Source organism: Thermobia domestica, chromosome 14, assembly GCF_964235325.1.
Source record: "Thermobia domestica chromosome 14, izTheDome1.hap1.1, whole genome shotgun sequence".
Classification (NCBI taxonomy): Eukaryota; Metazoa; Arthropoda; class Insecta; order Zygentoma; family Lepismatidae; genus Thermobia; species Thermobia domestica.
This window is the reverse complement of record NC_137467.1, coordinates 141,754,127-141,772,615: the sequence shown is the minus strand read 5'-3', so window position 1 is coordinate 141,772,615 and position 18,489 is coordinate 141,754,127. Positions and strand designations below refer to the sequence as shown.

The 18,489-nt window shown below is 36.9% G+C and overlaps 1 protein-coding gene across 2 annotated transcripts in view; it reads right to left on the bottom strand.

Moving 5' to 3' along the window:
• Cyfip (Cytoplasmic FMR1-interacting protein Sra-1) overlaps nt 1-16,783 on the bottom strand; it is a 110,311-nt gene extending 93,528 nt beyond the window's left edge. For both annotated transcript variants that reach the window (XM_081738943.1, XM_081738944.1), the window contains exons 1-3: nt 16,594-16,783; nt 6,656-6,873; nt 3,953-4,132 (exon numbers count right to left, since the gene is read on the bottom strand). In XM_081738943.1, the coding sequence (XP_081595069.1) occupies nt 3,953-4,132; nt 6,656-6,865 (390 nt within the window). In that variant the 5' untranslated portion in view covers nt 6,866-6,873; nt 16,594-16,783. The remainder of the gene's footprint in view (nt 1-3,952; nt 4,133-6,655; nt 6,874-16,593) is intronic.
• Nucleotides 16,784-18,489: the final 1,706 nt, after the last annotated feature.

The window sequence follows — 18,489 nt, the reverse complement described above, 5'->3', positions numbered from 1 at the left end:
TCATACAGGTACGTTAGGACTTCTTTTCCATAATTTGTAGTCATTAAAATAATAATACCCAACCTCCTTTTGAAAGCTATCTTGTCAGTAAGTGATTTGTTTAGATCACAGGCTTTCAACTATTTACAAAACAATGAACAACATACCTCTCCTTTAATCTGATTATCGTTGACAAGAGTGTGAAAGTTGACGAGTTTCATCTCGAATATACTACACACGACTTACTTACAAAGAAAGTTCTAACCGATTTATAATTTCAAAAAGTTTCTAAAAAGGGCTTTACCATCGACATGAGCGCCAGTGAAGGCTGAAGTAGATCACAATGAAGTACAGGAAACCCAATAGACCTAGAACATACGAAAGTTTTTTTTTTCTTTTACACTTTCGAGTGACAACAAAACTGAAAAAGTTTTGTGACTGTGAAATAATAGCATTCAACATTTCATACGATACATATTGTATATACACATTTCGAGGCCATGTCGTTTAATGTATCGGATTTTAGGATTTAGGATTTAGAATCCTGAGCTTTCGGCAGCTATGGCCATGTTAGCCCGTTACGCCTGAGGGATGACGTCCCTCGGCGAGCACACTATCTGGAGAAAGGGAAGGAAGAAAGGATTGGGAAATGAAGGATGTGGCTTGGGACCTATATGTTAGGTACCACCCCAGCATTTGCCTGGTATGAATGAGGAAAACCTCATTCAAGATGACTGGCCTGAAAAAACTTTTAACACTTTTTCGACCGTGTGCCCCCACCGGGAATTGAAACCGGGACTGCTCGCATTTAATTTATCGGGACCAAATTTTAAACTTAAGGTTCTTACAAGATTCAGAGAAGTTCGAAGTTTTTCTTTTGCTACCTCGAAAAACAAGAATCATTTATCGAAGGTTAAAAAGAGAAAATTGTGATTTTCTCGAAAGCGACTCTACGCAGGTTTTGTTTGTATCTAATAAATCAATATTTTATTAAGAAACTTACAATATATCATAAGTTATACACTCGGAAAAATTTGCAAGAGGCAGTTTATTAGTGGATATTTTTTTTTCCTTTTTTATTCAGACGATTTTCTCAAAGCCACATATTACAAGATACAGTATATTTCCATAACTCTGCATAATTCTCTCTATTTATCACCCATAAAAAGGAAATTTCATCCGTTAGTAGATTTGCCCCTTTTCAACTCCGAGGTTACTTTGAGGCGGGAGACCCGGGCTCGATTCCCGGCGGGAGCTCATGTGGTTCGGATACCACGTTAATCAGTAGGTCCACGTCTCATATAGCCTCGCTGGTGTAAAGGGACGTTAAACTCAAAATCAACTCAACTCAAAATGAGATGTATACCCCTCCTCCTCTAGAAAAAACCTTCATTTCAACACATTTACAAGATAAGCAAGAAAGCTAAGTAAAATACTGGTGAGGTGATGATACAATTATATTTAATAAAGCCGGCTTTTCAAAAAGAGGTGGAGACGACCAGGCATCTTTTTAACGTGACTGTACTTTTTTAAAATCCGTTTTCCTTCTCTGATAGCAAGCAAAAGTACTTAATTTAGAAATGTATTACTATACTCTTATTTACTTTCTCTCGTTGCTGATGTCCCCATTAAAATTCAATCAATCAATTTATTTTCTTTCAACTTGAAAAAACTACATTTATAGAATATGAAAACAGTAAGTATTAACAAAACTGAAACTTAGATCCTTAGCAATTAACACTGAATCAAAAAGGATTGCTAAAGTAAGCAAACTCTTCAGTAGTACGGGCAACATTAATATTTTCATTGTTAATACGCAAGGTGCAAAAATACGCAAGGTTCCCCTTCTCCTTCACTCAAAGAAAGAGATTACATCAGGGCATAACATTTCAAAACCAGGCAATTAGATTCAGGATAATCAATTTTGAACTGAACAATTCATATACATGTTAAAAAATATCTTGCCTTAAAACTTCACGTTTGTGTAATACGCCCTCTCTGAACTAACGTACTAGTTGTCGATTGCAGTGGTAACGGTATCTCATGCAAATATCTATTTTTTTTTAAATATATTTTATGCATTTACTTATTTTTTTTATTTATTTATCACTGACATCGTGACATGATTGGTTATCTATTCTAAGCACTAGGCTGTCCCTCCAGCTGTTATAGTTTCAAACAGTGGGGAAAACGATTTCTCGCGTTGACGTGCCAGGAGGCAAACCACTTCAATTGAGGGTGGGAAAGGTGGGGCGAATTATAACGTGAAGATTTCACATTCCGCGTTTTCTCTAACTCAGTAACAATTATTTTCGTGTGAAACAGAAACTGCGCAGCCCTGAGAGTTTAGGCAGAAACCATTTTTACTGAACACTTATCGCCAGCTCTAATTTCTAGTCGCCAATGCGAGCGGTAATTTTGCGCCCTGGTTGATGCTTTTTATATTTTAATAATCAAACCGTTCCTTTACTGGGCTTTGAAGAAAAGCTTCGGCTTTCTAGTGGGAATTCCGAAGCATTTCCCATTAAAAATTGTTACTGATTTATCGTCATTCAGTTTCCAGTCTAGAGTAATTTCATTTGGTTATTGGAAATAGACAACTGCATACATGCGGGCTCGAAATAAAGAATTTATCAATTGAAGAGTATGTTAAAGGCAACACAAGGCAGGAGATAAGTGCTTCGGAATAAATCAATCCTACGAAATCTTCGGAGGTCGTCTAACTTAAGGCTTCCGATTTAGAATTATTCTTCGTTTGTAATTCAAGTTAGAAAGAGACAAGGGCCTATTTGGAATAAAAATATATCTTTCACGCCAGAGGACCAAATAAGAATGAAATGAAAGAATTAAATCAAGATCGTCAAATTACGTATAAGATTGCAATTCTGTATCTACAACGAAGAAATTATTTTCAACTACTGAAATTCCAACTTATTCTTCTAGTTCTGATTAGTGGCGGTCATTGCAGACAACGCACTGAACAAAAAACGTTGAAACTGCAGCTTCGCAATACAACACACAATTGAATGGTGACTAGATAAAAATTCTAGTGATAACATACTGGCGGAAGAAAATATGACCTGTGAACGGTTGAATTATGGAAGTATGCTAAGAAACATATTTTAAATGGAATTTAGTAGCAAGAATGGGTTTTTGCTATCAAACTGGGAAGACTCACCATTCAAATATATAAACTCTGCTTCACTATGTTTAAGAACACGTTGGAGTCTATTATCTTCAGCTGCACGGACTTAAGGATGAGGAAAAAATAGACATTTACCTTAGCCGCTAATTTAAATGGTATCTACAAGCACAACCAAATTAAAGTTTATTCAAGGAACGTTCAGTACCTCATGTAAACAAATACACGTGGTGATTGTTTGATTTTATTGGTTAGAGAGCCTTAGAACACCTATGCGGCGGAAGAAAATAGTCCTTGCTTATAAGGCTCATTACCAGAATTCCTTAGAATTAGACAACAGAAACAACACTTTATCTAAGAACTAAATTGAATTAATGCAATAAAAGAGAATACGCATGCATTGAAAGTGGTTTTGACCAAACTTTAGCGCGAATTACAGTTAACAATATGATCGCATGCGGGGAATAAGTAAAACATCGACAGGGTACAAGCACGTGCTTCTCGAAAGAAGCGCTGACCGATAGCCAAACATCCGATGACTGGCGGAGTAATACAATTCTGCAATGTTTACATCAGGATCAGAAGGTTCGTTGAATGAACTTTACATCTGTGGTATTTTTTGAGTGGGGCGAGGTGAAGAAGTCATACCCTAAGGTTCTGTAGAAGTCCATAGCTGTGTTCCAACTCTTACCCAAATTGTCGGAGTCCGAAGTTAACTTTGGGAATGAAACGTTGAGAATCAACGAGAGATACTTGAAAAATGATCAAGTGCTTCATATCGCTACAGAAGGAAAGAAACTGTAGAAGTAAGTCTAAAATACGAGTACCGACCTGAAAATACATGAAATTCAGAAGTTTATTAACTTCCGGAGCTAGAACTTCAACAGTTTTCTCATATATCTCCACTCTGTTTGGCTGTTCGTTTGACTTTGGTTGTGGTATGGCACGGGAGCAACAACGCCAAGTATATAGCATGACAGCATGCTCCTGGCCTTCTTCCAGTAATTCATTCTGAAAATACAAAATAGAAGAGATTAATATGCAAAATATTTTCGAAATTATATTCAATCAATAAACTCAAAAGGTACTAACCTTGCTTTTCAGGATTCTGTTGTAGTTAAGTTCAGACAGATATAGTAAACGATGGATTTTCGCTAACAGCTGTCAGACTTGTCAGACGTAAGTAGGAAGGTTTTAGTGGGGACTGAATAACTAAACTAGAATATATATATATATATATATATATATATATATATATATATATATATATATATACGAGACTTGTTTTTAAAGTAAGTACAGTTTTGAAATTCGGCCACTGCCGCGCTGCGGTCGGTATCTCGCTCATGCATGCTGTGTACCAACATCTGCTGGCATTCCACAGACGCCATTACGGAAATATATGGCAGTGATTACGTTTGTTTGCCTGAAATTTATCGCCCGAGAAGTGAAATGTATGAAGAAAACATTATGAGCGATGGAATGGTACGGAAATGGATTAGAGTTTTTAAAGATGGCCGCATAAATGTTCATGAAGAAGGAAGTGGACGAGCTTTTGTCATCACTGAAAGAGTTCGTGCAGAAACTTGGCGAAAAAATTAAAAAGAACAGACGCTTTAGGATTTCGTCTATCTCATAATGTTTTCTCCATACACTTCACTAATCTGGCGATGAATTTCAGCCGCCTTCACGCTTTTACCTCTAAGAAAACGAATCACAGTACGTATTTCATAGTCTGCAGAATTCTCATCGGCGGAGGCATTTGAACTACCCACAAACGTAGACACGGTCGGATGATTCCAAAATAGTTTCTGTGGTTTGCCAACAGACGTAGGTACACAGCGCATACGCGCGGACAGATATCTATCTATCTATATATATATACACGATTTTCACCAATTTATGAGCAACAGAAATTGAAACTAAACATAAATGTGGAGCACTAAGCTATTATAATAATAAAAATAATAATAATAATAAATATATATATATTTTTTATAGTGATCTTCATGTTAAAGCTGATTAGTACTTCCTCTGGCATGATATTTTTAAATAAGTTTTTAAGTAAAACTCACTCGTGTCCGAACTACAAGGTATATTCCATATTATTTTCTATAGTGTATAAAACCTTATACCAGAAATTCATACAAAAAAGTACTTCATAGGGGGAAAAAAAAGGTCATTAGCAGGGTAGGATCACTTAACAACAGCTTCTTCTTGCGATTTATTGTTTAGAAGATGGATGTATGAGTGGATGGACACTGGAACTACAGTAATTTAATTTGAATCTGACAAACAATTACATTACCATTGAAATTTTGACTTCATCTTTCCTGTATTCACAGCAAGTCGATTAGTCGCAATGAAAAAGCTGAGGAAGTTGCTAGATAACATGTGTTTTGTGACTAAACAATAACCAAAAACGCAATGGACGAAAAACAGGAACTACATGTTAACTACATGCATGAGGGAGGAAAGCCCCCCTTCCAATCCCCCCCTCCGAACAAGTACCAAAAACTCAAACTAATGTACAATACGAAAAAAATGAAACGAAATATTTGAGTTTTACGTCCAACGGTTATGCCGGCCAGGTTAAAGGAGATGGTGATGATGAGAAATGAATGAAATGGTAGAATGAAGAAAGTAGGAGGAAACGGGAAAACACCGAGGAAACCCACACACACGGTGTTTGTCCATCACAAAGTTCACTTGGCTGGAACTGGGATTGAACCCGCGACCCCACGCACCAGAGGTGAGCGCTCTACCACTGAGCCACCGCGGCACCATGTACAGTACAAACTGCACATAAAATTATATACTTGAAGGAAAAAGCCCCCTAATCTCCTCACCAAAACCAACTAAATGAAATAAATTCCTGAAATTTAAATTGACGAATATAGTTGGCAGCATGCTTCATAAATAAATAAAAGAAAAATACTTGTGCCCAATACTTTGATCAGAGCAAAATTTCTTACTCTACAAGTAGTAGCCGAATTGCATCATCATTTGTTCTGAATCATGTGTACAGCTCGAACTGCATTCTAAATGGCACGAAAGGTATACGGCAGTAACACGACAGTGCTTCACAACTAAATGTCTCCACTGACCACTATCAAAGAACCAATAACCTTTCCAACAGTCCGTTATTATGGTTAAGTTCACATTAACATGTCTCGAAATACGGTAATTTCTAAGAGTTTTGCACTTCTCTGATTATCTGAACACTCAATCACGAATATATCACCAAAAGAGAGTCCACCTCATTTGCACACGAAATTCGTCATCCAAAGCAATAACAGTAACGAACTTACTAAACCAGATACACTCAAAATCGGAAGCAGAAGAACCAAATTAGTGAATCGAATGAAATTACCAAAGTAAGAACTTGGCAGCAACCACATAATTAATGTCTAAATAAGTTATAGTTGAAACAGAACTTTCATTTCATTGTATAACTAATGTTTTAACTACAACACGAATAGGAGGAAAATTATATACTAAAATAAAATGAAAAAGCGAACTACTGTAACTTACCAAACTTGCATGAACCGTCGCTTCTTCAATATATTTGGCGATTCCAGTAACAAAGCCATTCCTATCTTCAAAGTTAGTGTCGAAATTGGCTTGATATACAACGGAGCATGGTTGAGCTTCAATGCATGGCTGCTCATCGGGTAAAGTTAATTCATCCAGCACATCCACATTGGAAAGCGCATCTGTTAGGGATACTTTATCAGTAGCCATGATCAGTTCTGGAAATAAATAGAAAGAACATATTACGAACAATGTACTCAACGAGTCAGAAACTACTACTCAGTCGTAGCTCAGAATAATCTCTAAAATATTCATTAAATGAATGTAATAATTCGGGATGAAAGTGATGTCCAGTAAACTAGGAAATGTCAAGCTAGGCGGAAAGCAACGCGGAAAAACAAGAAGGAAACTAGTCGCGTTTATTGACAATTTTAAAAATAAAATTAACAAATACATGCTTATACAAACTGTCTGGCAATGTACAACATCAATAAAAGTTTTGTTCCGTTGGATTTTAAGTGTTCATAGTTTTGTCGTGGATAAATGTAATTTAATAAAGTAATTGAATTTAGCGAATTAAGTTAAGTGTTTATACAGTTATCTCCTGGTCACTTCACATCTAATACACAGCTGCTTCACAATACGGAAAACTCCCGTGATTCAGTGTAACATTACGCAGAGAATGCAGAATATTCACATTAACTACTAACCTTAGGACAATTTCTAAAAACGTACACGAAATATTTCGAAAGCTAGGGTAGAAGGGGCAAATTGGGTGCACGGGGTAATTGTGCGGAAAACTTTTCAAACATTTATATTTCGCATTTCAGTAAATTTTTATGGAATTTAATTACACCAAAATTTTGGGTGGACAGATGTTGGTCATAGAAAAAGGCTTAAATGAATTTTGAGAGGGTGTAATAATGACCAAAAATAAAACTGATTTAGTTGGAAATGACATATTTGAAACGGAGTTTCAGGTTTGTGTGTGTTTTTGGTTTGAATCACAATAAATCACGCATCTGTTAATGTTTTGAGGGTAGAGGTTTTGAGGATACCTTTGGAATTTTCCTTCGGGCTCGATTTTCAACAAAAGGATGCGTAATGAGTTTTAAAGGCAGGATATAGAAATAGGCAGGACAAACTGATCCTCTAAACATCACTGTAATCATCTGTGCGTTTAACAGCCCTCATTGTTGGTCTTGTGGTTGGCTTTTGATCTAGTTTGTTTTGAGTTTAGTGTCTCTTTCACCAGTGAGACTATATGAGACGTGCTTATCGTGAAATCCGAATCACATGAGCTCCCACCGGAAATCGAACCGAATTTTCTGTGCCAAAGGCGCGTACACTAACAATATAGCCACGAGGGAGCTCGTCTAGTGGTTTGCGTGCACCTTTCGTGCACAGGGATCCAGGTTCGATTCCCGGTTGGAAAGCCTTAAACTTAAGGTGGTTCAGATTCCACCTTACTTGTAGGTCCACGTCTCATATGGCTCCCGAGTGTTCTCAGGGACACTAAACTAAATCCAACTAATCCAATATTATACATTTGATGTTAATACATACTGCTTAAGAAAATAGTAAACAAACAAATTATCTCCATGAATCCATGAAGACAAATGGAAATGAAATGAAATTTTTCAGTTTAACGTCCCACGAATATGCCTTTAAGTAAAAGGGAAACGGATGATTATGGCAAGTGAATGATGATAGAATTTGTAGAATGAGAATGTGGGAGGACACGAGGGTAACCCGAAAAAATTCACGGACACGATGTTGTCCACCACAAACTTAATTGGCCGGGGATCAAACCACGAACGCCACGCACTGAGCCCCCTAAAACAGATTAACAGTTGTGACAGTTAGACCAAATCATACATGTTTAACTGTGTTAGATGTGGCCCAGTCATGGATTCACAGCCATTACGTTTCGGCTATCTTCACTACCGTTAGGAAGATTGTATTTAAGCCACAATTACATGCAATAAGTGTATTCGGTCTGCACACGATATGCTTTTGTTAAGGAATTTAGGCCGAAAATTTAAACATTATAAAACTTCAAAATAAACGTTCAAAATATGATACTGCAATTGTATACCTTTCTTACCTTACACGTTAAAGTCTGAACAACCACGGGAGGAAATAAAACGTTGAGGTGATTTTTCTAAAGTCATCTGGTGAAAGAAAGCACAAAGAGTGCTTCTATTTGACTGGATATATAATAGGTATACTTTCGGTAGCCGGGTAATCCCCAATTTGATTTCTGCTCGTGTGAGAATCGAAAGAATGATTCAGATTCCACTCAGAAAATTAAAACGAAACTTTTCAGTTTACCGTCCCATAATCCCTTTAGGCTACAGAAGAAGTGATTCCACTAAGAGAACGACCCGCTGAAAGAGGAAAAAACATTTTTTTTTAAATAATAAAATTTGTTGTTCATTTGCATAGCGTTCAGTTCAACAGTGAGGCTATAATGAGACATGGACCTACAGTTTAACCTGGGATCAGACCCACATGAGCTTCCGCCAGGATTCGAACCCGCCCCTTCCACACGTGAAACACATATGCTAACCATATAGCCACAAGGAAGCTCAATAATAAATTTTGGTTGCTACAAAAAGTGAAAAGTACTTCTACTCTGTTCTGAAACAATGAAACAACAGATGGAATGAAGGTTATACGCCGAGTACCTACTTTTTTTTTCACAAATGTAAGACTACTTTTCATGAGCGTTTATCCAATAGAAAAAATCTACTTAGCATGTATATAAAAATAAAATTAGCATAATACCTCTGTTACCATATATGAGCTAATGCATTCTAACTACTGTATCAGTCAATTCAAAAACGAAAAGACTACGTGTGTCTTCTAAGAATATACATTTGAAAGTTAAAAAAGGAAGAAAAATAAAGAAACAACGAAGGAAAGCAGGATTCCCGGATTGGGTTTGCAGCAGGAGATCATTATTACTGTGGGGGGCCGCGGTGGCTCAGTGGTAGAGCGTTCACCTCTGGTGCTTGGGGTCCCGGGTTCGATCCCAGCCCCCGCCAAGTGAACTTTGTGGTGGACAAACACCGTGTGCGTGGGTTTTCTCGGGGTTCTCCCGTTTCCTCCCATTTTCTTCATTCCACCATTTCATTCATTACTCATCATCACCGTCTCCTTTAGCCTAACGGGCATAGCCGTGGGACGTAAAACTCAAAGATTTCATTTTTTCATTATTACTGTACCTACGAAGATGTGATGAAGTGCAAACGAAAAATAAAGATGATTATTATTATTAAGTATTCTGCCTTTCGGCAGGTCCTGGGACTAATGAGGAATTTTTTTTCAATTTTAGATTTGAGCCTGGAAATGTTTCTTCAACTTTTCTCGATCTTCAGCTTCCGCTTTTAACTCCCAATATTTTCACCTATCTTTCAAATCATCGATCAGCTGTTTTCTTCTTCTTCTTTCTATTCCTAGCTTCCCTTCCAACTTTCCGTCTATGGCGGTATGTAGAAGAAAATTTCTTTGCAAGATGTGCCCAATCCAATTGGCCTTTCTACGAAGGATGCTGGATAGAAGTGTCCTCTTCTCTCCTATCCGTTTTAAAACATCTTCGTTTGTTGCTCTCTCTGTCCATTTTATCTTCTCCATTTTCCTCCAACACAATATTTCGAAGCTCTCTTGAGCTCCTCCGTGGCAAAGCGGTTAGCATACGCGCCTTTGGCAAGGGAGACCCGGGTTCGATTCCCGGCGGGAGCTCATGTGGTTCGGATTCCACGTTAATCAGTAGGTTTACGTCTCATATAGCCTCGCTGCTGAAAGGGACACTAAACTAAAATCAACTCAACTCGAAGCTCTCTAAATATATCTTCTCTAATTTCCGTAATGTCCAAGTCTCTGAACCATACAGTCCAATGTTCCATATATAGCACTTGACCAACTTTTTAAGTTCAATGTTGAGCCTGCTAGTTAAGAGTGATCTTTTTTTGTTGAATGCTTCTTTAGCTATAGCAATTCTTGACCTGATCTCTTTGATGCAGTAAGCGTCTCTCATCAAAATACTTCCCAGATACTTGAAATTATTGACCTCTTCAAGTTCTCTTTGTTCTACTCTGATCTGTAAGGGTGTGTTTCCACGGGATATTCTCATGACTTTCTACTTTTCGATGTTAATTTCCATTCTATACAGTTTTCAAGTATCAACTAATTTGTCAATCATCTCCTGTAGTCCTCCTTCGGTTTCAGCTATTATAACCATATCATCTGCATACCTGATCTTCTTAATGATCTGCCCTTCAATCTTGAAATCTCCAATCCTCATTAATGTTTCCTTCATTAAACATTCACTGTAAATGTTAAATAATTGGGGCGACAAACTATATCTTTGTCTGACTCCTCTTCCAATCTCAACACTATTGGTTTCTTCTTCATTCAAGCGCAACTTCACTCGCTGTCCTATGAAGAGGTTTTGAACGAGTCATCGATCTCTCCAGTTGACTCCAATTTCTTTAAGTATTTTCAAAAGTTTAGTCCAATTGACTCGGTCGAAAGCTTTTCACCAGTCGATGAAGCACATACACAACTCTTCCTTTACATCAAGAATTCTTTCTGATATAATTCTCATCAATCCAATAGCATCTCTGGTGACTTTTCCTTTCGGGAATACCGGTAGGATTTGGAAAATCACAAGAAAAGCGTGTAGAACGTTAAACTGAGTTAAGAAAAAGACTCGTAAAAATGTCTCCTGTAGAGCATCATAAAATAGGCATTATTTGAAAACGATGAAAAGCATCTACAAGCTATCGAAAGGGATAACAAAAATCAACGAGTTAAAACGGTCAAAGAAAAAAAAGAACTACTGAAACAGAAGGGAAAAGAAGAATGATAGGCTACTGGATTACAGAAGGGGTTTAGTTTTACACAATGTTAAATTTTCATTTTTTAAAAAAACGAACTAAAAGCTAATAGAGGCGTGTTAGAATAGGGAAGAGTAGAACAGAGGTTAGGTTCGTTTGGTAAGTTGAGTGAAATCTGATTTAGCGAACAGTAACTTTCTCAAAATGTAAAAACGCGCTTGAATAACTTTGTACATTCATTTTTGCAGTGAGAGTATTATGAAGAGACTACAATATATGCTTGAGAAGGGACTACAACGTACGAACTAGAACACCATTGAATAATGTACACTAAGGGTTAAATGCCGTAAAGCCGGACCAATTTTAGGAAGTTTACTGGGTTAACTGGAGAGTTTATTTCCGTTTGTGAATGAAAGTTAAGCGAGGGCAGGCTTGTATTTAAATATTGTGCGCCGTTGTGCTCTGAATAATTTGTCGCCCTCCCCTGAATAAACTTATGTTTCAAACAAGGAAACAAGCCTTGATTTTGCAAACATATCAGCTCTTGTTTAGTAGCAGTTTACGTATTACAAGTTATAAAAGTTACAACATAAATCTAAATGCCCTAATTTTCTCAATGATGATTATGATGTGGTGTTCTGCCCGAAGGTAAGCGTTTGACCCAAAAGTCCCTGGGCAAGGTGAACCCATGGTAGTTTGCCATTGCCTTCCATGGGATGATGATGATGTACTAAGGACGAGACCAACAACTTAACTTGGGATTCGAACCAGTTGTGTCTCCATCTGGAATCAAACAAGGGACCTCTTGATTACAAGGCAACGGGAGAGCTTAACCACTCATCCATTGGGGACACATTCTCTCAATACTGGCATGGAATTTAATTATGAAGGTTTTAATTTACTGTCCGGAGAAAATGCATTCTATTAATAATAAATCAACTGTTATGTCATTTTTATATTTCATAATTTCACTTGAATTATGATCGAATTTCTTGAATATTTACTCTTATAATTGTAATAGTAAAATATGGAATTTAAAAAACTAGGCAGTATTTTTGACATTGTTTATTTTGAACTTATCATATAATTTAAGATCATAGTGAGTTAAGTGAAAAGCATTTTATATAATTTTATATGTAAAAAATTATATTAGTTTACGTAATGAGTGTAGATTACTTCATGTTTTTAAGCTACTTGAACCAATACGAGAAATCTTTCTAAAGTGTTAGCAATAAAGTTTTTCTCTTCTATGCATTTTATTTCGGTTTTAGGTTACTTGAATGTAACAAAAAACCTCCCCAAAGCATTTGCAAAAACATGTTTTTTCTCCTTTATGCATTTTTTCATTATGTTAGATTAACCAAATAATCGAAAACGCTCAATATTAGAGTTGAATTCATAGTTTTGGGGGTCGCTGAGATGAACAGTGAGTTTTCAATCCAACGTCAAGGTCATACTCCACTCCCCAGGGAGGGGTGAGATTTTAAAAGTAACCGAAAACGACAGACATTAGTGTTGAATTCATAGTTTTCGAGGTCACTGAGTTTAACGGTATCAGTTTTCATGATATTCAAGTTTATCCTCACCTTTTGGGGTGGGGGTGGTGAGGGATGACTTTTTAAAATAATCAGATAATCTTGCTAATTAGCAACTACTGTAATTTAAAGCGAATTAAACACATTAACATCATTTCAATATTATTTTACTGTAGATGTTTAAAAAAGAAAAAAAAAAATATCCACCCCTAAATTTTGCTGCCCTGTGCTCGAGCACAGAATAGCACTTACCTAAATACGGGCCTGGGTGAGGGGAATAGGTGAAGTTAAGAAAGTAGTTACTGTTGTTGGTTGTTTTTGATATTATAAACGGCACCGCATGTGGAGACAGAAGGAACTATTTGGCGAAGAGATACACTTGTTATCATTAGTCGTGGGAAAGGCAGTGTAGAAATGGTGCGCATATTTCTACACGATTGTACGATTCTCTAATCGAAATTGCAGAAGTTTGCAAGCCTCTGTTTTGAAGGATAGCCTACCCTAATATAAAATAATTTAGTACATCCTGATATGTTTTTCGGATAGCATTTAGTATTTCCCCCAAATCCGCACATCAGGTGAGTGTTTTATGCCATATACCATGTTCTCTACTTTAACTGTTTATGTGTATACCCACCGTTGCTGACACACCTAATCCCTACGACACAACCCTCGCTACCGCTAGGGCTGTGCTACCTGCTGCACTCCTGTCCTGACTCGGTTAGATAACATTCGTGCTTTTAGTGGCCACCTAGCACAAGTTGATTAATGTCGTTTGTACAATAGTTCTTATCGCATACGTATATTCACGTCCTCCTAAAGTGAACCTGCACAGAGGAATGCAAAGCCATACCCCCATCGAATGCTACGGAACCGGTACTTGAGCCAGAGTCACTACTAAGTTACCTGTGGAAGAAACTAATTAATACCTTCCTTTTTCTCGATTTCCTGGAAAAGTTCACCTAAAACAATTCGCCTCTAACCTAAGCTCTTTGAAGCTCTAACCTTACCTAATATAATATAACCTAATTTAGTATATTTTGGATTTTTTTTTTTTTTTTTTTTTTTTTTCAATTTTCAAGGGGTCCGGCCATACTTCTCTAATGCCCAGTATAACTTTGAATTAGGTACTCCCTTTGACTTATCAGCGGACCTGAGGGCAACATACATGACCCTGGCCAGAGCAGCTACATATCAGAGAATCACTCGAACAGATGGTTCTACCAAATAGAAAATTTGTAGGCAAAATGCGATGTGAAACATTTTTGTGAAGGAATGAGAGTGTAAATATCACTCGAACAGATGGTTCTACCAAACAGAAAATTTGTAGGCAAAATGCGATGTGAAACATTTTTCGTGAAGGAATGAGAGTGTAAATATAAGTTACTAGTGTCCTACACAGCATATTGACATGAATTTTGAGTGATACTGAAAGTATTGTATGTGTAAGTATGCTCTTCCACTATCCTCGTTTATGCGTATACTCCTAGTCGCTGACCCATCTGCTCCCTACGGACGTACCCTTCGCTATTGTTGGTCCCCTTTCTGCACTACTGCCCTAACTCAGTTAGATCGCATTCGTAGTTTTTAGTGGCCATTTAGCATAAGTTGGTTTGTGTTTTATGCCATACGTCTATACTGTATTTATACTCAGCCCTCCTTAAGTCACTTTGCAAGTATTAATGGAGTGTCTCTTTTAGTGCATGCTCTGATGAAAGAAATATAAAAGCTCTAACCTAAACTCAAAGGGCAAGTCTTTACTTTGACTCCAACTGTGACTTTAATCGGTTCTTATAGGTTCAGTCACTTCCTGCAAGTGCTTGTGCGTGAGTCACTTGTTGGAACTGTTCGTGTCTTTGGTGTGACGTCTTAGTTCATATTTTTCCCACTAGGTGTTTGTGTAGTCATATGGTAGTTTGTTAGTGTGATGTCACGTTCTGTGTGCATGTATGTGTGTACTGCTGTTTGTGGCATGCGGGAAGCGCGTAATTGAATTGGTTGAATTGAGTTAGAGAAAACCTATCTTGGTTGTGGTCTAAAGCTGAAGATATTTTCGACGTATGGTAAAAGTGGACGTTTATTGGTTTTTCTTGTTTGTAATAATAGCAAGTGTGCTCGGTTTAATAAAACGACGTGTGCGCGGAAAGGAACATTTTTCAGTAATGTTGAGTATTGTGCATGTGTTCTTGGTATCTTATTTTTTCGTGTGTGGAATCAGCAGTTATGAGTTCATTATTCATGAGTGTTGTTGTATGGCGAAATGGTGAGTGTTTTCTTTTTTTAATTCATATTTTTATTCTTGATTTGTTTTGCATTTGAGTATTAGGCAAAGTATTTGGTTTGCTGCTGCTTGTCCTATTATCTTGTTGAGATGTATTTTTTTTTTCTCTGTCATGCACTGATTTATGATTAGAGACGAGTGTTTTTTTTTTAAAATTTTTTCCTTCTTATCTTAGCTTTATAGTAGTGGTGTGATTATTTATTATTATTTTGGATGTTTTTATGGTACTTGAGCGGGGTTTGGGGGGCGGTAGCCCCCCATTTAGATCTCAAAATTCATAGTCACCGCTTCACCTGAATTGATGTTTAGTAACATTGTGGCCCTTGTACTTATAGTATAATTCTTAACTTCGTATAGTAACATTGTGGCCCTTGTACTTATAGTATAATTCTTAACATCGTATAGTAACATTGTGGCCCTTGTACTTATAGTATAATTCTTAACATCGTACATTACTTTCACTGTGTTAGTAATTGTAATCGATTCATGTGATCCGGTTTCGGGAGCAGTTTAGGAATGATTCCTAAACTGCTCCGGGAACCGGATCACATGAATCGGTTGAAGTCACAGTTGGAGTCAAAGTAAAAATTTGCCACTCAAAGTGTAAGAAACGTGTCAAAATTTGGTAGAATCGTCTGCTCGAGTAACGCCCCTATTACAATTGTATAACAATTACGGCAGCCCTTGAAAAATCTGGAGTGAAATCTGTCGCCATAGCGACTGGTAACATGAGTTTGATATTAGTTTACTTTAGTGAAAACATAGCCTATGTATCAAATTGGATTTGTATTATTATGGTGTCTTGAGTTAGAGGAAAACGTTTCGGGAACCGTACTGCTCTATATCATTGCAATTCAGATTATGCAACTTCCCTAGCTATGAAAGTGAAATAATTTTCTTATTGATCATTCCTGCCAACATCCATATTATAGTTACGCGTTCTAAGTGCTGCTGTTAAAAAGCAGATTGAACTTAAGTGATAATGAGTCAAGATCTCATCTCATGAAAAAATTTACTACGAAAAGTGACCTCTAACTCCAAAATAAGGATTGTTAAGACAAGTTACATCACAATAGAGAAACCTTGGAAACGTATTTAATGTGAAATGTTGCTGCTTATGAATTACTACGTACATATTATAGAAGGACTGTTTATTTTAGTGTATCAATTCACTAAACGAATGAATGTTCTGTTGTAAACATGTATTAATTCATGATAATATCCAAAAAATGCCGACAACAGCAAATACAAGAGATATTTTACCACTGTTTTACTTACATATATTACACAAAATTTCTTCTAAAGTAACTCTTAACTACACATTCTTCATACTCTTCACATTATAACAATCACAGTAATATCTATCACTTCCACACTTAGGCTGAGATTATTATCTCTTTAATTTCCACATTATGCTACACTGTATCGTAGGGCTATAATTTACTTTCCGACAATGTTGCCAGATGTGTAAACGAAATATAATCCCAACTCCCAAACAAGTACTCAAAAAAAAAAAAACTTTTTATTTTTAACGTGCACAATGGAACCCAATTACAAAGTCATATTTGTTCCACTATACAGGGTGTTTTATAAAAACGCCGAAACATATGAGAGGCGACTCCTGATACCAAGATACCATAAAAAGTATAAATCAACCTGGGTGCACAATGCTTGCTTTCAGCGCTATGACTAGCCGAATATTTGTCGGAAATATGCAAAAACAGCCATAACTCGACAAAAAAGCGTCGGATCGAAGTCGGGTAAAAGCAGGGTGGATTGATTTAAATCAGTCTGATTTAAATCACGATTTTAATCAAGATTTAAATCACTTGATTTTTTTAATAAAAATCGTTGATTTAAATCAAATTCCGAAATGAATTAATTTAAAGTGAAAGTAAATAAAATCCCGTTTCTCTTCTGTTATTTCGATTATGGAAGATAATGATCATAATACAATGAGACTCAAATGTATGTAAGCACAGTATGAAAACGAGTATCATGTAGGGAACGATTAGGGAAAATCCCGTTTGAACGGGTTACGGGTGAACCCTGCTTTCTTCTCTTTGCAACACAGGGTTTTAAAATTTCTATTCCAGCGGGGAAATCACCATGTACATTTAAGATGAAAACTCTTTTGTGTCCACGTCTATTTGTTTGTTCCCAGATAATAGGGGCGTATTTAGAGGGGTCCGATCCCCTCTCCGAAACAAAACAAAAACAAACTTTAAAATTTGGGGCGAAATTTATGTACTAAATACACAGAAGTTCCTCGGGATGGTAATACGACAAGTTTTGGATGCGTTAAAATATCGAATAATACTTTTGATAAAGTGGATACTTGACCCCATTGCAGAACATGCCACGATCTGCGATGTGATCGCAGAAAATTTGCCGCGCCTGTGCAGGAAAAATTGTCAGAGGAAATAAAATAGCCAACAGAAAAGTATAAAAACGTGCCTGCTATGTATAGATGTCTTAAATGCACGGACAACTCGCACTTGAACTGTTTTTCACGTTACATAAAGCATATTTTTAACAATCACAAGTGTTTCTTCTTCTCGAACTGATCATCTTAATTTTTTATTTTGGAATTCGTGTTATTATTCAGTTCAAAATATCTTATCGTCGCGAATTGTGTCGAGGAATTTGAAGCTTTAAAATATATAAAACGATAATTATGCCTGTTGTGCTGTATGGTTGTGAAACATGGTCGCTTACGCTGAGGGAAGAACGCAGACTGAAAGTAATTGAGAATAAAATCCTGAAACGAATATTCGGAACCACAAGGAACGGAAATGAGGAATGGCGAAAACTTCATGATGAGGAACTGCATAATTTATACCATTCACCAAATATTGTTAGGGTCATCAAATCTTGGAGGCTCAGGTGGGCAGGACATGTAGCGAGAATGGAAGAAAGTAGGAACGCTTTCAAAGTTTTAACTGGAAGTCCGATTGGACCATTAGGAAGGACTAGGCGCAGATGTGAGGACAACATTAAGTTGCATCTCGCAGAAATAGGAATACAAAGTAAAAACTGGATCCAGTTGACTAAGGATAGAAGTTAGTGGACAGCTTTTGTGAACATGGCATTGAACCTCCGGGTTCCATAGGTCATAGAGTGAGTTAGTTAATTTTAGGCGAAATTTACGTACTTTATATGTATTTCGTGCCG